This window comes from Thamnophis elegans, chromosome 12, assembly GCF_009769535.1.
Source record: "Thamnophis elegans isolate rThaEle1 chromosome 12, rThaEle1.pri, whole genome shotgun sequence".
Lineage (NCBI taxonomy): Eukaryota > Metazoa > Chordata > Lepidosauria > Squamata > Colubridae > Thamnophis > Thamnophis elegans.
In genome coordinates this window covers 16,739,322-16,761,272 of record NC_045552.1, presented here as the reverse complement: position 1 = coordinate 16,761,272, position 21,951 = coordinate 16,739,322, and the positions used below count along the sequence as shown (strand labels likewise).

At 43.4% G+C, this 21,951-nt stretch overlaps 1 protein-coding gene and 1 long non-coding RNA gene across 2 annotated transcripts in view; both read left to right on the top strand.

The window, feature by feature from the left end:
• The window catches only part of PHACTR4 (phosphatase and actin regulator 4), a 92,464-nt gene that overhangs the window by 21,518 nt on the left and 48,995 nt on the right, over positions 1 to 21,951 (top strand). The window contains exon 2 of the mRNA XM_032227472.1: positions 5,783 to 5,832. Coding sequence (XP_032083363.1) covers positions 5,805 to 5,832 — 28 coding nt within the window. The 5' untranslated portion in view covers positions 5,783 to 5,804. The remainder of the gene's footprint in view (positions 1 to 5,782; positions 5,833 to 21,951) is intronic.
• Positions 16,286 to 21,016, top strand: LOC116515432. Its single transcript, XR_004256251.1, has 3 exons — positions 16,286 to 16,381; positions 19,125 to 19,235; positions 20,916 to 21,016. It is a non-coding gene; the product is annotated as an uncharacterized LOC116515432 (long non-coding RNA).

Here is a 21,951-nt window from a genome sequence, read left to right as displayed (position 1 = left end):
CCTAACCCTTAACCTAACGCTAAACCTAAGGCTAACCCTTAACCTAACGCTAAACGTAACCCTAACGCTCTAAACCTAACCCTTAACCTAACCCTAACCCTAAACCTAACCCTTACCTTTATGTGAATCGGCTTGCTTTAATTTTAATTTTATTTCAATTTTTAATTTTTTTCGTCACGCTGTGATGACGTCACGTACGCGCTTTCGTCGAGCGCGCTTTTGTGGACTGCGGTTTTGACGGGTCATGAATATAATTTCATGTGAAAATTTTAGAGCGCCTTGTGTTATTGTTGTTGTTGTTAGTTGTGAAGTCGTGTCCAATCCATTGTGACCCCATGGGCAACGCTTTCCTGTCCTCTACCATCCCGTGGAGTCCATTTAAACTTATGCCTTCTGCTTCGGTGATTTCATCCAGCCACCTCATTCTCTGCCGTCCCCTTCTTCTTTTGCCCTCAATCGTTCCCAGCATTAGACTCTTTTTCAATGAGTTATTCCTTCTCATTAGGTGGCCAAAGTATTTGAGTTTTCCCTTCAGGATCTGGCCTTCTAAAGAGCAGTCAGGGTTGATCTCCTCTAGGACTGACCGGTTGGATGGCCTTGCAGTCCAAGGGACTCGCAGGAGTCTTCTCCAGCACCATACTTCAAAGGCCCCAATTTTTTGGTGCTCAGCCTTCTTAACGGTCCAACTTTCACAGCCATACAGTGCAACTGAGAAAACCATAGCCTTGACTATACACACTTTTGTCGGCAGGGTGATGTCTCTGCTTTTTAGTCTACTGTCTAGATTTGCCATAACTTTCCTCCCCAGGAGCAAGCGTCTTTTAATTCCTTGGCTGCAGTCCCCATCTGTGGTGATCTTGTTTAAATATCTCCATTACGAAAAACTTGGGTAAATATTGTAAATCGTTTGAAAATTTAAAAGTAAAGAGGCCCCATTCATCCCAAGTAACTGAAGACGCACAAATTAAAAGACATTCCCGTAAAAGAGAAGGGAGAATAAATCCCATCAGGTATCTCTTTGGATCAAATGTCCCAGATATCAATAGTGATTGATATATAACTTGGCATCATGCTTGGATCTCCTAGTATTTTATTTTATAAACACAGCCTGGATTTTTGCCTGGAAGAGAGTTATTTATTTGGATTAATATTACTTCCTGTCCCTACTCTAAAATCTCTTGTTTCTCTTTCTTGGGGCATTGCACATAATTTCTTCCTCTAGGGTTAATACCTTTTGAATGACTAAATTGTGAGAAGCCAGACAGGGAACCTTCAGTGAGTCCATGTTGTCCCTTGAACTGCAGCTGTGAATGCTTAGCTCACTGTTTCCCCAATCTTGGCAACTTTATGATGCATGGACTTCAAGTCCCAGAATTCTCCAGACAGCATGCTGCCTGAGAAAGTCTGGGAGTTGAAGTCCATACTGTTCTGACCCAGCTCACCAAACACAAAAAAAATCCTCTATAGTTTAAGCAATGATTCCTTTATTAGGAGCACCAGCAGCCCCGGCAAAAAGTTTATCTTTCACCTCAGGTGTCCGGCAGGGAGATGAATAGTTGTCTGCCACATCTATTCATCTCCACCCCCTGCCTTTTATCCCCAGAGTTATGATGGGACTTCACTAGCAATGGTGGTTCTTCCGTCCCAAGGATCGGCCCATAGATGCCCCACTCTCCTCTCCTCTGCCTTCTGCGCATCCATGCGTCAGGATCTAGACCTACTGTTCCTCCTCTTCCTCATCAGCCACCTCCAGACCTGGGGGCTATAAATTCTCCATCTGAGGGCTGACAGATGGCCCAGCTCTTTCTGTCTGTTTCTCTGTCTCTCTGTCTCTATCTCTTTCTCTGTCTCTCTGTCTCTCTCTGTCTCTCTCTCTGTCTGTCTCTCTGTCTCTCTCTCTGTCTCTCTCTGTCTCTGTCTCTCTCTGTCTCTCTCTCTCTCTCTGTCTCTCTGTCTCTGTCTCTCTGTCTCTCTCTGTCTCTCTCTCTGTCTGTCTCTCTGTCTCTCTCTCTCTCTGTCTCTCTCTCTCTGTCTCTCTCTCTGTCTCTGTTTCTGTCTCTTGGAAAAAAGCACCTTTGGGACAACTGAGAATCTTCTTAGACAACCTTGGGAAACCTTGTTCTTAAGATTGAAGGTGTATTATTGATTGCAGGTGATGGTTCAAATCCCCCTGATTAGGGGTCAGCAGTAGACATGGCAGAGTACAAGTATCACACCTTGAACCTCCTTCCAAGCTCCTAATGAAGACGCTCAGATTTTAATCCATTTTCCTGTGAATGGCTGGATTTACATAATATAGCACAGCATTGTGGTATTTAATTTTAGCTGAGCATTTCCTGTGAACTCAACTGTTGTGGTGTGTAAACCACAGTTTGTGTTAGGGGTGAATCCAGTCACTTATGTGATTCATTGAACAAACCATATGTCAGGTCCTTGACGCTCTCTGAGCTTGGTGGTTTTCTTGCAGAGGTTTCATTACCCAAACTAGCTAACATCATCAATGCTAATAAGAAATGGGGTTGGCTTTCAATTTATATTCTAATGCTGTGATGGCGAACCTACGTTCGTTGGTTGGGCTGTTTACCATTCCTTATTAGCACTGATAATGTTACCTAGTTTGTTAATGAAACGTCTGCAAGGAAATAACCAAGCTCAGAGAAAAACCGAGGACTTTTCATGTCAGCCCTGAGCTACAAATATTCTCTTTTATCGAAACCATAGATCAGCTGATTATAAACTTTAAAAATAATGTTTTAAATTGTCTTTTAGACTTTACTGGGTAACGCAACTGCTGACCTGCTTAGAACAGTGGATATGGTAACTTTCCATTGCCCCAGAAAGGAATACTCATTAAGGATGCATTAGATTAGAATATCAAAACTTTTCTCTCAAATATGGCAGAAGATTTTATTTATATGCGAGAAATTATTGCGGCTACTTCTCTGAACTTCCTTATTAGTAGCATTTGAAACATTTCCTATTTTCTGCATTTTAAGGCCAGCTCCCTTGTGGGAAGCTGTTCTGTTTTCTTGCTCCTATTGCTGTTCTTCCTTAGGCAATTGTGCGTAGCGAGCAAAGTAACAATTTTGCGGTTATGTAGGAAAATTGGTAATTGGCCTTTCTGCAAGTATGTCAAACTTTCTGGTGGAGATGATGATGCAGGAAGCTAAAATTCAACATAACAGCCAAATCAATTCTCTCAGCTTTCTGAAGCGTAAGCTGAAAAGAATGTGGCCGATTCAGGACACATTAGTTGTGAACAAGTGGCAACCTGCAGTGGTTGTTTTGCATGGCTTTACTGTAGACCAGTGTTTCCCAACTTGTAGCCATTTTAAGATGTGTGGACTTCAACTCCCAGAATTTCCCCACCAACATGGCGAGTGGCGCATGGGAATTCTGGGAGTTGAAGTCCACAGGGGTTAAAGTTGCCAAGGATGGATACCCCTGCCTTAAAAATCCATTTTCATTTCATTTGTCCCTAGAACATTAGTCTATTAGGCAGCTGGATTATCTAGGGTGATCTTTGGCAATCTTGAGATAGAGAGTACAGGTAATCCTCGACTTACGACCACAATTGAGCCTGAAAATTACGTTGCTAAGTGAAACATTTGTTAAACGAGGTTTGCCCCACTTCTCTTGCCACCGTTGTTAAGTGAATCGCTGCAGCTGTTAAGTTAGTAACCTGGCGGTTAAGTGAATTGGGTTTCTCCATTGTCTTTGCTTGTCAGAAGTTTGCAAAAGTTGATCACATGACTCCAGGACGCTGTAGCCATCATAAATAGGAGTCAGTTGACAAGCATCTAAATTTTTGATCATATGACCATGGGGATGCTGCAACGGTCGTAAGTGAAAAACGGTCGTAAGTGAAAAACGGTCGTCTCTTTTTATATGCCGTTATAACTGTTGTGGCCCGTCAGCGGCCAGCAGAGCTGGCAGCAGATTCGAACAGTAAGGAGGTTGGGGAGGAACATGGGCCAGTCCTGGAGTCTGGGAGCCTGGAGCCTGATGAGGGCTCTGTGTTGGAGGCAGAGAGGGGGCCAGAGCTGTATGCCAGTTATCAGCTGCCTTCGGAGTCAGACATCAGTGAGGCAGACAAACAGCTGGAGCCTGTTCCCAGTGTGTGCATGCGCAGAGTTGCCAGATGAAGGGAACAGCTAAGGAACAAGGGCTGACTTGGGAGTATGGCCACAGGTGGACGATGAATGGCTCCTCCCAGAGGAAATAAAAGAGGAGCAAAAGGGGAGTGGAGTTTGCAGGAGGCAATTAGTTTGCTTAATTGGTTCGTGACTCTCTGAGACTCCTTGCCAAGTTTTGCAGATATCGGCCTGTCAGCTGTCCAAGCCAGATAAGGTCTGTGATTGTAAATCCTCCTCTCAAAGACTTTGCTGGCTGTGAATGAGCAGAATTCACTGTAAACAAATAAAAGGGTCTTTTGTCAGGACCAGGAGTTTGCTTCATGCTCTTGGGAAGCCTCGGTCAGAACAGTAACTTTCAACAGTCCCTAAACGAACGGTTGTAAGTTGAGGACTATCTGTAATACGATTTCTGGAGAGCAATTGTTTCGGTAGCCTCTCACACGCACTTCTTTCAGCTTTCTTCTCGGTAAGGAAGAGTTCCTGAATTTCTGATTCATTTTCCAAGTATAGAAAAGCCTCTAGGTATGGTAGAAGCCGAGCTGGGTAAACATCCTTAAAAAGGAAGTGAAATTGAACTACTTTGGAAGCATAGAAACAGAAGTGGAATGTGGGTCATAATGAAACCACACACAGCAAGGGTATTTAATGTACCTTTATTTTTCTGGTTCAAGGGTTTATATTTCTGGTTTGGAGTGTGGCCCAGGATATGTCCCTTTCTCACAGGTTTTTTTAAATACTTATATACCACTGTACAGTGCTTTACAGCCCCCTCTAAGCAGTTTACAGAGTCAGCCTCTTGGCCCCCAACAATCTGGGTCCTCATTTTACCCACCTTGGAAGGATGGAAGGCTGAGTCAGCCTTGAGCCTGGTGAGATTTGATCTGCCAAACTGCTGGCAGCCGGCAGTCAGCAGAAGTAGCCTGTAGTACTGCATTCTAAGCACTGCGCCACTGAGGCTCTTAATCCAAATACTCGATTTAACCTGACTTTAATCCATCCTACCTGATTAGCATTGTCCCAATCTGCTGCCACATTTCACTCTTCCTTGCTCTTCCAAGGAAAGGTGCTCTCTTGTGGCAATTCCTTGCACCTTATTTTTTTAAAAAAAAAGAACTATCCTTCCCCTAAAGACATTTTATGGTTCTCCGAAATTGTGGTGCCTATGAATAATACTCTTTAAAGATAAATGTCCTTATTTTCCCACATGGACCAAACCAATATACAGTAGCACTTACACATATATACCACTTCACAGTGCTTTGACAGCCCTCTCTAAGGGTCAGCCCATTGCCACAAACATTCTGGGTCCTCGTTTTACCCACCTCGGAAGGACGAAGGCTGAATCAACCTTGAGCCTAGTGGGATTCAAACTGCCAAATTGCAGGCAGCTGGCAGGCAGCAGAAGTAGCCTGCAGTACTGCACTCTAACCACTGCGCCACTGTGCCGCACTTCACGGGATCGTGGAGTTGGAAGAAGAATCATCTAGCCCAGGGCTTCTCAACCTTGGCAACTTTATGATGTGTGACTACAGTTTTTTCCCCCCCCTCTTTGCAAAATGTCCAGTTTTGGAAGTTCCCCAAGTTTATGTTCAACGTACTGTAATTGGACATTTTTTTCCTAATTGGTTTTTCTTTTTCTTTTGCAGGACTGGCTCGGCTGCTCTCAAGATGTCACAGGAAATGGAAGATACCATTGGTAGGTGCTGAGTTGAGAGTCATTGTTTCTGATCATTGATCACCTAATGTTTGAATTGGGGGCTTTTTGGCTCAGCTTTGAGAATCTTTATTGTGCTGTGCAAATGGCAGGGTTATATTTTGACTAGCCTAGGCATTTTCATTACAATTTGATAGTTCCATCGAGGTGTGTTGTTGTTGGTGACTGAAGAATTGGATTGTTGCCCATGTAGCTTTGAAACATTAATTCTTTGCAAGAATGTTGCTGTTGCCTTAATTTTATAACGCTGTTTACTTTTGCTTTTTATACTTTGTAACTGATCCAGAAAAACAAATGTCCAATGCTTTATGTGCAGACACAAAGGTCTCTGTACAAAACCTTAGCTATTAACATATTGCAATTATAAATTTACCAGGTATCATTACACAAAAGTAGTTAACTTTTTTTTTCCTAATTGGCAGAAGAATGAAGCTGATCGTTAAGTTTATTTGTGCCAGGAAAGCTTAAGTTTTAGATATATCTGATTATTTGGTAAGTTTGATCAAATGCTATGAATCAAATAGGAGCCGAGGTGGCGCAGTGGTTAGGGTGGAGTACTGCAGGCCACTTTAGCTGACTGTGATCTGCAGTTCAGCGGTTCAAATCTCACCGGCTCAAGTTTGACTCAGCCTTCCATCCTTCCGAGGTGGGTGAAATGAGGACCCGGACTGTGGGGGCAAGTTGCTGACTCAATTTGCTAAAAACTTTGTAAACCACTTAGAGAGGGCTGAAAGCCCTATGAAGCGGTATATAAGTCTAATCAATCAATCAAATGCCTGACCCTATACACAAATCTATATTAGTAATGGTTGTCCAGAGAAAATGAGATGCTATATATTGCTTTAGATCAGGGGTGTCAAACTCAAGGCCCTGGGGGGCTGGATTCAGCCCGCAGGGTGCTTAGATCTGGCCTGGGGGGCGGGGCCTGGCAACCTCGAAGGACCGGCCCACAGTATCTCTGCCAGCAAAAACTGAGCTCAGGAGGGAAGATACCATTGGTAGGCTGTGTGTGGCCCTCCCAAACTCCATTTTCGCTGGCAGAGGATTGCAGGAGGCCATCACAGCCAAAGACAGAGCTTGGAAGCCCGTTTTTGCTGGCAGAGCCCTTGGGCCACTACAGGCGCCCCCGACATCAATGATGTTGACCTAGCCATGCCTCCTGGTCACTCCCCCCCCCCAAGGTCAAACACAACCCTGATGCGGCCCTCAATGAAATCAAGTTTGAGACCCTTGCTTTAATGCTTTCAGATTTTGTGCCATGGTTCCGAAAAAGTCCCTTTTCTCCTTTGTTTTTTAAAAAATATGCAATATACAATTTCAAAAACTTCTACAAATCCTAGATACAAGTCCCACCTGTTGGTCACATGACCACAGGACACTATGATAATTCTAAGTGCTAGGGCTGATCATAGTTACTGTTTCAGAGCTGTTATTGTGGCCTGTCAGCTGCCGGCACCTCCAGCAGCCGAATCAGAGGAGGAGGAGGAGGCGTGGGAGTCCCGGTCAGCATCAAGGCAACCTGGGAGCTTCGAGGGGGAAGAGGGAATTGAGCTGTCAGAGAAAGAGAGAGAGACAGAGGCAGAGGCAAAGCCTGGGCTGTCCATCAGCTCTTAGATGGAGAGTTAACAGCCCCCAGGTTTGGAGGTGGCTGATGAGGAAGAGGAGGAACAGCTGAGTCTAGTGCCTTTTGCGCAGATGCGCAGAAGGCAGAGGAGAGGAGAACAGTGGAAATGGATGGGCCAGTCCTTGGGATGGAAGAGCCACTGCTGCTAACGAAGTCTCATCCTAGCTCTGGTGATAAAAGGCAGAGGGCGGAGATGAATAGATGTGGCAGACAATATTCATCTTCCGGCTGGGCACACTTGCCTGTGGTGAGAGAGAAACTTTTTCTGGGGCCGCCGGTGCTTCTAATAAAGGATTTTTTTGAGTTCACTTCAGAGGGTTTGTCGTGTTTGGGGAGCCGGGTCAGAACAGCTGTCTTAATTTTGAACATTCACTAAACAGGGTGATTGCTAAGCAAGGTTGTGACTTGCCTTGTTAATCAGATGTTGCAGTCACAAATTCACAGTGTGGGTGTTTTGCTCTCCCCACTGAGGCTGCCATCTAGGGCAGTGTTTCTCAACCTTGGCAACTTGAAGATGTCCGGACTTCAACTCCCAGAATTCCCCAGCCAGCGAATGCTGGCTGGGGAATTCTGGGAGTTGAAGTCCAGACATCTTCAAGTGGCCAAGGTTGAGAAACACTGATCTAGGGAACCTTTTCAGCACCGAGTGCCCAAACCAAAATGCATTGTGTGCATGTGCACATGTGTGTGTGCCAGAGCACCAGAAACCCAAAGACCAGTTGGCCAGTGCACACATGTCTGTTTTTTGGGCATTTTGGGGGGCATTTTCAGGCTGTTTTTCAGACTTAAATTTGCCCCCAAAATGACCTGAAAATGGCCCCAAAAGGGCCTGTTTTGGGCTGCTTTTTGCTGTTTTTTCAGCTGTTTTCAGGCTGTTTCAGACTCCAGCAGCCGTAACGACCAGCTGGCTGGCGCACATGTGTGCCGGAGACCAGAACAGCTGGCGATGTGGCCACCGAGAGGGCTCTGCGTGCCCCCACTGGCACCGTGCCATAGGTTAGCCATCATGGATCTAGGGGGTTGGGAGTCAGGAGGTGCTGCTCTGTGGGCATGATCCAAATCACCATAATGGCAGGGGGTGTTTTGAAAAGGCCACCTTGGGACACCACAGCAGTTGGTCTCCAAAGCTCTAATGAACTGGCTGACGCCTCCCGTGGCTTCTTGCCTATTCTGAGTCTGTAGACTGCAGTGTCTTTCGTTGATACAACAGAGCTGCTATTTGCTGGTGATTGTTCTTTTAATTGAACGTTCTGGTGGTTGATAATATCCTCTTTCCTCTGGAGGCTTTTTCGGCAAGCCCTTCTGCAGCCGTGAGCTCTGTGCACTCTAAGCAACAGTGACAGTAGAATTGTCATCATGGGTTATGTTTAAACACTTCTTTAGAGTGTGGCAATGAAATAACACGAAATTTATCCTGCCTTGAGGATTTAACAATCAGTGCTCAAATCTCTGCAGCTTTGGAATTGGACGTTTGGAAAAGGGCCACTCAAATAAAGATATGTATCTGTATCTGTATCTGTATCTGTATCTGTATCTGTATCTGTATCTGTATGTATGTATGTATTGTGTCACAACACCTGGTATGCCCAAATATGGGAGGGAGCATACTGCTTCCCTTTTCTGTCTAACGGCTCACTCTGGGAGCCATCCAGGCAGAAAGCCATTTTTTTTATGTTGCCTTGTTACATTTGTGTTACAACTTTATTTATTTATCAGCACAATTGAAATATATGTATGTATGTATGTATGTATGTATGTGTGTATGCGTGCGTGCGTGCATATATATATATATATATATAGTGTCACAACCCCTGGTAAGCCCCAATTATGGGAGGAAGCTAACTGCTTCCATCATCTGTCAATCGGCTCGTCAAAAAAACAAACACAATGCTGTGGTGCAGGAAGCTGACTAGGCCACGCCCACCCAGCAACCCTGCAGAGAACCCCTTGCTAAAATGTTTGAAACCCACCCCTGATCAGGGGGATTGTGCTGATGCTAGGTGCTGTCCCCCTAAGATATGCCATCAACTGCTACATTTCATACTAAACCATTTCATGTACACGCCATTTTGACAAGCCACAAGTTGGTTTTCACATCAGTGTTCCAAGTTTGTCCTGTTACGCATGGCTGGTTTATCCAGTGTTACTCTGCTATTGCATTGTGTTATTGTGCTGTTATGCTCTCAAGGCACTAGAGGGCATACGTGACTTAATATTTTGTCTCAAAGGTGTTTTTCCAAAAGGCAACTCCACTTTCTTCTCAGGTTTCTCCCCCCCCCCCTTGAAAAACTTTGGCTTCTCCTCCAAAGAGCTTCTTCAATTCTGACTGAATGATCAATCACCATTCAATCAGAACTGAAGAAGCTTCTTGGTTGAGAAGCGAAATGTTTTCAAGGCAGTCCAGTTGCTTTTCGAAATAGCACTTTGGGGACAAACCTTTTTTAATTCTGTTATTTGAATTCATGTTTTGCACCTCCGTGCTTTTAGTGTTATTTTAGAGATGTTGTTCTTGTAATTTATTGTACCAATAACATCCTTCTTTAACTTTCAAAGAAGTCAGTAACATTCTGTATAGCAATTCTGAATTAGGGGGGGCATAAAAAGCTGCAGGAAACCAACAAACAAAAATTTAGGATATACTTCTGGTGAAATTGTTGCACTTTTTAATGGAATCTGCTTTAATGGATTCTGGTTGCAAGTAAATGTACTAGTACTAAAAACATTAGTAAATTTGAATGACAATTTTTCTGGGCAATCTTCCTTCTTTGATAATTTTAACCAGTTGTAAAGGGCATGCGTGATAAATCATTACTTTTTTGAAAGGCAGAGTATCTTAATTGGATTGATGGGTGTAGATGCTGATTTGAATAAATAGATGGAATTCTGCATGGAGTAGCCAGAAGATTTAGGACAAGTGGGAGTGAACAATTCATTTCAGCAGCTTCGAATGGTGTTGCGTGGGGAACTATTTCCATCAAATCCCAAACTATTTTTGGCTGATATGCTATTCCAGTTGTACCAGCGCATTTTGTGCCTTTTTTTAAAACACATTGTGTGGTAAATTAGATTCCCACATAAAAACTAATTCACGAGGGGGCTTCTCATTCAGACGTGCTCCAAGAATTGTTGTCACAGGACAAAACAAAAAAGTCCTTGTGTGTTTTTATTAAGTGTTTAGGATTTACAGTTGCAGGCAGACCCACTTATTCTTGATTTTTTAAAATTTTTTAAATGCATGGCTAATTTAAGGAGCCAACTTGGTGTAGTCCTTAAGATGCTGGTGAGAAACCAGGAGTTCTAGTTCTGCCTTAGGAATGAAAATCAGCTGGTTGACTCTGGGCCAATCACTAACTAGGAGGAGTAAGAAATACTATGTATGTTTGCCACCTTAAATTACATATAAAGTCATAAAGGCAGGATCCATCCATCTATGTATCCATCCATCCATCCATCCATCCATCCATCCATCCATCCATCCATCCATCCATCCATCCATCTATCTATCTATCTGGCTGTGTATGTGTGTGTGTGTGTGTGTTCCAGCATAACTCTGGAATGCCTCAAGCAATTTCAATCAAACTTGGTACACAGATGACTTACTCTCCGGAAACAAATACTGTGGGGGTAAGACACCCCTAACATCCCCCGGGGTGTGTGTTCTGTTAGGATGCAGCCTGTTGTGCCCTACTGCTGTACTGGCTTCTACTGTACAGTGCAGTGGAGTTGCCCTGGTAACGGCTTCACAGTACTCCACTAGGGGGCTCTCTCTGGTAAGTGGAAAATCCAACATTAGAAATTATGTTTGGTCCAGACATTTTCTCTCTATAAATAAATACCCAGGCAACGCCAAGTTATAGGCTAGAATCAAATAAATAAAAAATGGCTCATTGCTATTTAGCTTCCTCTGAGTCATGCCAATCAGTGCAAAATAAGAATGAGTGTGGGGCCTTCCATTACCTAAATGGGAATTTTAAAAGTTGCAGGTAGTGGTACCTCCGGAGACTTGAATAAATCTTCTGTATAGAGTCTCCATGTTCCTCTTGGAAGCCTTGCTGAACAAGCATTTAGAAAACTGCCAGGACCAGCGGGTTGTCATATACACATGCTAACCTTTTCCCTAATTAAATAGTCAAGAACAGCCTCTTGGTATGCAAAGAATGAACACTTGGAAATATGATTGCTGAGTCACTACTCCAATTAAGTTATCCAAGTTAGATTTTTGCATTGGCCAATTCAGAAGACTGGTGAGAAGATACTCTAGAAGAGACATCAAGTCAGTCATTAAGTATGGGGAAACTCCATCCGTTGTCTATGAAAAATCCGGTGGAAAGATGTATATAGCCCAAGAAGCATACCTCGTACGATATAGCTATCACCACAGCTACTTTACCAATGTTAGCACAACTGCAGCAGAAGTGGGTGCCTTCCAGTTTGGACCAGTTCGGCTGAACTGGTACTAATTTGGCGTCCTGAGTCACTGGAAACGGTAGCAACCCAGGCCTGCCACGCCCCCTAACTGGTTCTCTTATGGGGCCGTCATCTTGATTTTCGGTTCTACGCATGTGCAGAACAATTTTCATTGCAGAAATGTAATCCCCCCCTTTAAATGTTTTGCGCATGAGCAGACCTTTTTAGTCGCATGCCGAACTGGCAGTAATGCCAGCAGCAACCCACCCTGAACTCTAGCATATTAAATCAGCAAATTAAACCATATACTGTATTTTGTTCCCTTCTTACTTGGCCATTGAAGATACTGGCATAATCCAAAACATTTGGATGAATTCACACCCCATTGACCTCTCCTATTTCCTCCTTCAATTCTGATGCAATAGAGTACTATGGGAAAATTCTATCTCATTTTAGAGATTACTCATTTTAAAACTTTTAGCTGAGAAGTTTCAAAGGAAAGCATGTGGCTGAGTATTCCTTAGGAGTCATGACTTGAGAAATTGGGTAAGAAATCCAGCTAAGAAGGGAAATTCAGAGCAAAGTGGCAGAGTCAGTATTAATCACAGGTACTGTGTAATGCCAGAGGTATATTTCTACCATCATAGAAGAGACTTCAGAGGTCTTATAGTCCAATCCTTGCCCATGGTAGGAATCCTTATTCTATTGAAGACAAATGGTTGAACACCTCTAGTGATGGTGGAGTCTCTATGTCTTATGTGAAAAGAAACCATTTTGGGTTAGATCAGGGGTCAGCAACTTGCGGCTCTGGAGCCGCATGTGGCCCTTTCATCCCCCTGCTGCGGCTCCCTGTCACCAGTCAGCACCACAATTTTAAGAGGAGCTTCTGGTTGGGGGGGGGGGAATAGGACACGCCAGGAGGAGACTCTATGGCAAGGGGTGGGTTTTCCTGTCAGCTCCACAATTGATAGGGCTTTAGTTTAGGACAGGTAGAGGAGAAAGGATGCCGTGCTGGGAAGAGACTCTATGGTGCAGAAACCTGACTTCTGGTTGGCTCCAAAATTGAATGGAGAGCTTCCGGTTAGGACCTTTGTGGCTCTTTGAGTGTTTCAGGTTGCCGACCTTTGGGTTAGATCAGGGGTGTCCAAACTTGGGAACTTTAAGACTTGTGGACTTCAACTCCCAGAATTCCCCAGTCCACAAGTCTTAAAGTTCCCAAGTTTGGACACCTGGGTTAGATTGTCAAACTAGGAAGACTTTTCTACTAGGTTCCTTCTTCTGGGACCTGTAAAACCGATGAAATTATTGCTATCTGCCTGAAAAATGGCAGGGTTGCAAATCAGAATGGATGCCTGTACTTCGAAAGTAACACTGCGATAGTCTTTAGGCGCTCCACAGAGCCTAAAGCTTTTCCCGTTTATTATCTGACTGTTGTAGAAACAGTGATTAAAAACAGACACTAGATCCAGCCACAGGCATCCTCCGTGATAAGGTGGTAGGCGTGGGAAAAAAAATTGGCCTGAGGATTTGGAGCGTAGTCAACTTAGACTATATGGACAACTGCCTAAAATGGTACGGCAACACCTTGTATTCTTCTCTCTCGATGGGGAGGGAAATTGTTGAGCAAGAGGGTGGCTGATCCTTAATAAGCTAATGAGATCCATAACGGAGGTGAAATTGGATTGGTCACGTTCAGTTCTTGATTCAACTACCATATTTTTCTGAGTATAAGATGCTCCGGAGTATAAGACACTCCGAAGTATAGCTTTTGGGGAGGAAAACAAGGGGGGGGGGAATCTGTTTCTGCTTCACTTGGGGCCTCCCAGCAAACAGTAGAGACAATATACACTGTTTGTAGAGTTACATTTCAGACTATACTTGTACAGATGCTGTTAAAATTGATGTGGCTTTCTGGAAGTATACGTTATTCTCTGCTATTTAAATGAAGATACAAAATGCTTCAGATCAAGCATTTATTTTAAAAAGCTTCTTCATTTGGTTAAGCCATCTAGAACAATAATAAAGCAATCTTTAAAATGTCTAATAATTTGAACATTTTATAGGCATTTATAGTTATTGATATACCTTCTTGCAGCAAACAGCAAACAGCCTGATTAGCACAAGAAAAAAAATGCTTCTGCCTCCCAGCAATTTGCCTTGTGGAGCAAACAGCAAGTTTCACTTTCAGTTTAAGGGAGCCTCCTGAACATCAGCTGTTTCACGCTGCAGGGATTTGCTATAGTCCAGTGGTTCCCAAACTTGGCAACTTTAAGACTTGTGGACTTCAACTCCCAGAGTTCTCCAGCCAGAAGAGCTAGCTGGAGAATTCTGGGAGTTGAAGTCCACAAGTCTTAAAGTTGCCAAGTTTGGGAAACACTGCTATAGCCTATTGCAGCCTCTGCAGGCCCCATTTTCCCTGTTTGCAGAAGCCAAAGGGTGGAGGACAGTGGGTGGGTGGGGCTACATTCAGTGTATAAGACACCCCCAAATTTTCACGCTCTTTTTTGGGGGGGCGGAAAGGTCCGTCTTATACTCTGAAAAATATGGCACGTCCCACAAAGATCCTTTTGCAACAGATGAGCCTTCATCGGTTTCATAAAGGTTGGAGATGTGACCTCTGTGGCTTTTCACACTTTTCTTCTGTTTGTCTTATCTCTTAAGCATAACAGATGGCAAGAGAATTTGTGGACGTGGCATTACAATGTCTCTTAATTCAACTCCCTTGCATCCATCTTGTCTTTTAATTAAAAAAAATAGACCTACCTTAAGTGCTCCGGCATTAATTGCTTCTCTACTTCAGTCGGCAAGTTGATTGCTTAAAACAAAATCTAAACAGCCAGAAGGGAGACTCGCTCCCCCAAACTTTGAAGCCCAGGCGTGTGAATGCCACTTAAAAAAAAAAAGCGAAACGGAAGGTATGATACTTAGAGAGGAAAAAAAAAGGAGTCAAGAAGGATGGAAACTTGTATCTGTTGGAGGATAACCTCTTCATCAGCTCTTCCCTTCATAAGAATGCAAGTCCAGCAGTGATGTGTTTACCTGTTTCACTCACAGTTGTTATCACTTGGGGCCAGTTTTCCTTTTGTTCTGAGGACTGGTCTTGATGTTGTGAGCAGCTGTTATTTTATTGTCAGAAGGGGTGGATCCTCAGGGTATAGAGCTCCGGCCTCCTCGACATTTCCATCATGTTTGAGAGATGCAGATCCTCATTAATTTGGGTGAGGCCTCGGATTTCTTCAGGGGGTTCCAGCGTTAGTGCACACACGCTTTCGTTTTATACGGATGGTTTATTAATCTGCTTTGCTTCTCGCGCCTACAATTTGTGGGTGCTCCAACACTGGAGGCTTTTAAGAAGAGACTGAAATGGTGCAGGGCCGTGATGGGGAACTTAGGGCACGCGGTGCTGGAAGTGGCATATAAAGCCATCTCTCCAGGCACGTCAGCTGTCGCCTATTGCTCTTCCCAGTTCAGTGCAGCTGGCCTTCACGTGCATGGGAGCATTGGAAACCGTAAGAGCTGCTGCCTAGTGTGCAATATTTCCGGCGCATGAATGTGCACTGGGTGGCTGCTCTTCTGATTTCCAGTGCATGCATGCTTGTCTTTGTGCACACATGTACGCAGAAACTGGAAGACCAGGTGGCCGGTGCACATGCACGCACCGGGAACTGGAAGATCAGCCACCTAGTGCACATGTGTGTGCCAGGAAGATTGTGCACCGGGCGGCTGCTCTTCCGGTTTCTGGCATATGTATGCACGTTAACTCCTGTTTTGCCACTCAATGCTGAAAAACTTCGCCAACGCTGGTGTAGGGTCTCCTGTTTGAGCAGGGGGTTGGATTAGAAGACCTCCAAGATCTCTTCCAACTATTCCATTCCCTTCCCTTCCATTGCATTGCATTCTCTATATCCTAACCCCATCCTCTTCCCTATCCCAGTTGTTCCATTTTGTTCTGAACTGAGAGTAGTGCTTTCAGAAGTTTGGAGGAAAATTTGCCACAGGTTCTACTTTGGGGGATGTTGCAGAGATCGCAAAATTCCCTGCACCCCAGAAGCCACGTTGGATCACAATGGGAAGAATGGAGGATGCTGGGTGAGAAGAGCCACTGTAGCTTTCAAGATCTTACCTGGTCAGAAAATATTGGTTGCCTTCTCTGCTCTGTAAAGCACAGCAACTGGGTACTATTCAGCATTTTTTTGAAATATAAAGGAGCACTAAAGATGTCTGGATGGGTAACAAAACACCTGCAAGAAAACAGCCAATCTCAGAGAACACTAAGGATTCCACAATCCGGGGGAAATTTTGATCAAGGAGCTTTTATATCTCAGTACTCTGCTATTTTTTTTTTTTATATGCCCAAATTGGGTGGTTTTCCCACAGTGGTTACTTCCATGCTATTTAACTGCTTTATAATAGTCTTTTCTTCTTCTTTTCCATGTGACCCGCTTGAAGGCTGCTGGATGGAAAACAAAAACAAATCATTTGCTGGGAATGTGTTAACTGGTATTTCTCAAAGATCCTTTTTCAAAACACTCTGTGGGGTGGAGGTGGGTGGGGGATTATTTTAAACCTGTTTAATTTTCTAAGATTTTATTCATTCTACACACTGTCACCGTTCTGTGTTGCTATTCAGACGTTGCAGTTCATCACAATCATAATTGAGCCCAGGGGTGGGCTTCAAATTTTTTTAGCAAGGGGTTCTCTGCCCGGTTGCTGGGTGGGTGTGGCCTAGTCATCCTCCTGCACTTGGGCTCCGGAGGTTTTCCTTGAGCCTCTGGGAGGGCGAAAACAGCCTACCTAGGCTCCCGAGGCCCCCTGGAGGCCAGAAATGGGCCTGTTTCCGGCCTTCCCAAACTTCCAGTAAACCCGTTTTTCACCCTCCCTGAGCCCCCATGTGCGTCCTGCACTTACCTGCATCCAAAGCAGGCAGCATGGAGACTCCTGCGAGGAGCGGGGTGGATGTCAGTGGTGGGATTCAAATAATTTAACAACTGGTTCCCTGCCCTAATGACCAGCTGGGTAGGTGGGGCTCAGTGATCATGTGACCCTGTGGGCATGGCCAACTCAACGTTACTCATGTCGATGGGTGTTTCACCTTAGCTGTTACAATGTAATAAGGGTTAACCAGAAAGGCAGTTTCTGTAAGCAGGGCAATAAAGATTAGGCTAGAAACAACACCAGAATGTTTCCTTCCTGACTTCCTTACAGGATTAGCCCTGTAAAGTGGAAAAAAACAAAAGGAAGTTTCTTCCAACAACTGGTTCTCCTGAATAGGTGCAAACTGGCTGAATCCCACCACTGATGGGTGGGGCAGGGCCAGCCAAGAGTGGAATTTGGGGGGTTCTCTGAACTTCATAAAATCTTTGCTATAGGTTCTCCTGAACCCCTGCAAACCCCCAGCAGCCCATCCCTGATTGAGCCTGGAACTAACATCATAAGTCTTTGCAGTCATTAAGTGGGTAACTACATAGCCACAACTGATTGAAAGACCTTTTTTGCAGGCTGGTCATTAAGCAAACTTGCGGGTCTTTAAGCAAATCCATTTTTATTAGAAATTGGAAGTAAACTCCTAAACCTGGCAAAAAAACCATTGAAAATCATAATCATTTGATCACCAATGACTGTAAAGGTGAGCTAGTTGCATTAATGCTCCAGATGAGATCCCATTAATGTCAGGGAGTTCTAGGTACCCATCAGAACTTCAAAATCGTCTCCCAAGTACCTTTTTCAGGTTCCATCAGAACTTAGAGCAGTTGCTAAGCGACCAATCGTTAAGTGAGGACTACCCGTACTGAGTCACAACTCCAGCACTGGTCCTACTGGCTGAGGTTTTGGAGGATGTGTGCAGTTCAACATCTTCAAGGCAACTGGTCCTTCATACCTGTTTTCCATTACTAATAAGTAATCTTACTGGTCCCTGTCTGCTTTCCCAGAGCAGCTTCCTCGCCATCTGATTCTTCAACTGGAAAAGGGAAGGTTTGCACATAGTGTCTTTCATGGACAACATATGTGCTATATCTCGGGACTGTGCCCCTCCCACATGAACACAATCTTTCCCTTAGAATGTCTATCTTTTAATCAATATCTGAATTGAGGAGGGAAATCTATAGCTCCAAACCCTAGGTGCCACCCCATCCTGGTTTTAAATCAAATTATATACCATATTTTTCGGACTATAAGATGCACTGGAGTATAAGACACACCATGATTTTGAAGAGGTAATTTTTTTAAAAAAAAGTTTTTGCTCTCTGCAGGCCTCCCAAATACTCTGCACACCTAGTTTTTTTTGCAAAAAAGGGGGGGCATTCAGAGCTTTGGGAGGCTTGTAGTCTTGGGGGCTGGAGGGGCAAAAATGAGCAAAAATGGCCCGTTTTTCGCAAAAACAGGGCATTTTTGCAAAGAAAGAAAAAGGGCATGCAGAGGCTTTGGGAGGCTGGTAGAGTGCTCATACAAAAACAGCCCGTTTCTTGCTCATTTTTCCCTCCCCAGCCCCCAGGAGCTCTCTGGAAGCCTCTTAAAGGCTATACACGGCCATTTTTGCAAAGGGGGCAGGGTTTCGGTAGGCCAAAAATGCTGCATTCAGTGTATAAGACGCTCCCAGATTTTCAGCCTCTTTTTGGGGTGAAAAATATGAAAAATGTGATACTTCTCTGTAGTTATCTGAAGGGCTTTATAAGCAGAAAGGTGAGAATACCTGTGTACATCTCAAACACTAAGCAAAGCACCTTTGGAAATTCCATCCCTGCGTAGGAAGAACAATAGCGTAGTATATTAATCAGCCATGAGCGTAGGCAGATTAAGATTACTGGATCTCAATAATTATTTTGGCAGGCATTCCATAATCATCTTTGGCAATTATTTTGTCTGGATCGGTTGGCAGCAATAGGCATCGAGAGACAAGGAAGGGAACAGCTCCATGTTTTATCTGCAGCTGACGACATTTTTGGGTTCACCGGCATAATGGGGGAAGCCTTTAAGGGTTGCTGTTTTATGTTAGACCTTCCAGCCCTGCTGGTTTTCAATCTAAACGATGGATTGAAGCCCACCTTGTCACAGGTGTGAGGAGGGCATATCATTAAAGAGAAAGCTGTGATGGGATCAGCCTATAGTACTAGATTTGTAAAGAGTGGAAGTTGGAGAATTGGGAGGAGTTGGGGGGAGGGAGGATGATTCACAACATAAATAAGATTACAAGATCAGGCTTGAGATGGCAAAATCTAATAATCTTCATCATTTTCTTTGGCAGATATACTGGGGACTTGTAGTAACCTGAATTGGAGAGGTTGTTAAACTGGAAGGATTTCTTCTGAGCGCTCCTGTCTTTGGGCAAATATTTATTCATAAATTGTTTCAGAAGGTATATTGATGCAATACACAATGAGGACAACCCTGTAATTATGTTTAGATTCATGCTATGTGGGAACCCTTGGAAAAACACCTAAGTGAACGAGTGTGAAGTATATACAGTACCTTTAAAATCCATAACGAAATCTAAAAAAGCCTTTTAATCCCTTCATTTTCCTCTTCGGTGTGAAAAAAATATAATCAGTTGTTCTTTGAAAATGCTTGGTAAATTAGTGGTTGGTGGTGGCCAAAATCTTCTCAAGAAATCAGCTATTGACCGTATAAATGCAAAGTTTGCTTTGCAGTTTAACAAGTCATTTCTCTCCCAATTCCAAAGTAAAATTAGACCCATTTCATTTAAATATGAAAAAAAACAACTTAAATATTTACATTTAAAACAGAGGAAAAGAGCAAACATACCTTGTAGGATTCTCAAGATGTGAATCTCTTCCTTATGAGAGAACTAATGAATTAAATTGGAATTAAAGGTAAAGGTTCCCCTCTACATAAGTGCTAGTCATTCCTGACTCTAGGGGGGGTGCTCATCTCTGTTTCAAAGCTGAAGAGCTAGCGTTGTCCGAAGATGTCTCCGTGGTCATGTGGCTGGCATGACTAAATGCTGAAGGCGCATGGAACCTTCCCACCAAAGGTGGTTCCTATTTTGTTACTTGCATTTTTTTTACATGCTTTCGAACTGCTAGGTTGGCAGAAGCTGGGACAAGTAATGGGAGCTCACTCCGTTACGTGGCGCTAGGGATTCGAACTGCCAAACTGCCGATCTTTCTGATTGACAAGCTCAGCATCTTAACCACTGAGCCACCGTGTCCCAGTTAAATTGGAATAGAGCTGCCATATTTGGAGTATCTGAAGCAATCTGTACCTAGTACAGATGCATTGATGGATTACAGTGAACAATTAAAAAAAAGATGACTTTGTAATCCTTCTCTTTTCCTTTTCCTTGCAGAAATGCTTTCTTTCTCCATCTAATAACCCTTTTTTCATATTAACCATGGTGCCACATATTAATTCAATGCATAATGAGACTGGTCCTTTCTTCCTGTCTGTTTAGAAAGTATTTCTAAATACTTTCTAAAATGGGACACCTAGACGCTTTTCCTACATTCAACCTAACATGGGTACAAGCGGTTTTTTTGCTTTATTTGATAACTGACAGTTAACTGATTTTAAAGAATTTTAGGTCTACATTAGATGCCTTGCAGAAAGCCATTTCAAAAATGGCAGTTCTAGTTTGAACTCACCTTGCAAAACACTATAAATCTGTACCTTTTATTAGTTGCATCTCCATGCATCTACAGAGCTATGTTGTTTGAATGGTCTAAGAGAGCAGCCCAGCTTTTCCTGGGGACTGAATTCTTGTTCCCAAATGACATTTTCTGTGTTTTGATCTTACATTATTTCAAAACCCTTCTAGTATTTGGGCTTTTCTCAAAGTTGGATTTGTTTGCATTTTCTGCCATACAGGTAATTTAAGATATTTGCTTGCCAACCAGCGACAGGGTTATTATGCTTGGAGTATTTCATATTGGTCTTCTTGACATTTTGAGGCTCACATGTGTGCAATCAAAGTATGTATTTATAATTTGCCTGCAATGAAGTAAAGAAAGTGGATGTAAGACTGTATGCAGACTGGCCCTCCTTTGCCTCCAAAGAATAAATATTTATCTTTTATCAGGTTGAGAAGTGTTCCTTTGTGTTGACTGGTGAAGTAAATCGGGATTTGAAGAGAGAAAAAAAATTGTTTGAGTGAACCTGAAGTGAATCCGATTTACCTCAGTGCGGAATGGATTTTAAAATGTATTTATTGGGCTAAGGAAGCTGAATGTTAACACATTTGAGTATTTGCATTTGAATTCATTGGCTTGGTGTGAATGGTTTTAAGCAAGGCTTATGCTGCTATTAATATATTATGTTATGCTATTAAGGAACACGGTGGCTCAATGGCTAAGACGCTGAGCTTGTCAATCAGAAAGGTTGGCAGTTCAGTGGTTTGAATCCCTAGCTCCGCATAACGGAGTGAGTTCCCGTTACTTGTCCCAGCTTCTGCCAACCAAGCAGTTCGAAAGCATGTAAAAATGCAGGTAGAAAAATAGGGATCGCGTTGGTGGGAAGGTAACAGCGTTCCGTGCGCCTTCAGTATTTAGTCATGCCAGTCACATGACCATGGAGACATCTTCGGACAGTGCTGGCTCTTCAGCTTTGAAACTGAGATGAGCACCGCCCCCTAAAGTCAGGAATGATTAGCACATAGTGTGAGGGGAACCTTTACCTATGCAGCTATTCAAGCCAGATTTCTGGACCTGGAACTTTCAGAGGGCTGATGGATCTTCACCTTGTTAGGAATTTTTGATGCCATTTTCATCCTCAATGTATTGAAAAAATGTGCCTTATGTCAAATTTAATGAGAAAATAGTTTTCTAAATCTCTAATTTCAAATTTTTGATGCTGCTCCTTGTTTCGGACTCCAAAGTGGGGGTGGAATGCTCTTTGATTTTTTTTTCAATATGAAAGTTTCTAAATGCAGTTAGATGGTTAGAAAATGCAGTTTTGGTAAGAAATTTTTAATAGAGTTTTTTTCCCCCACAAAAGGGAGAGGGAGAGCAATTAACTAAATCAGACTCTAAAATGCCACCAGTGGTGGTCGTATAAGGATTGGTAGACATGGTTTGCAGGCAGAAAACTCAAGATTCAGTTTTCAAAACATTTAAATA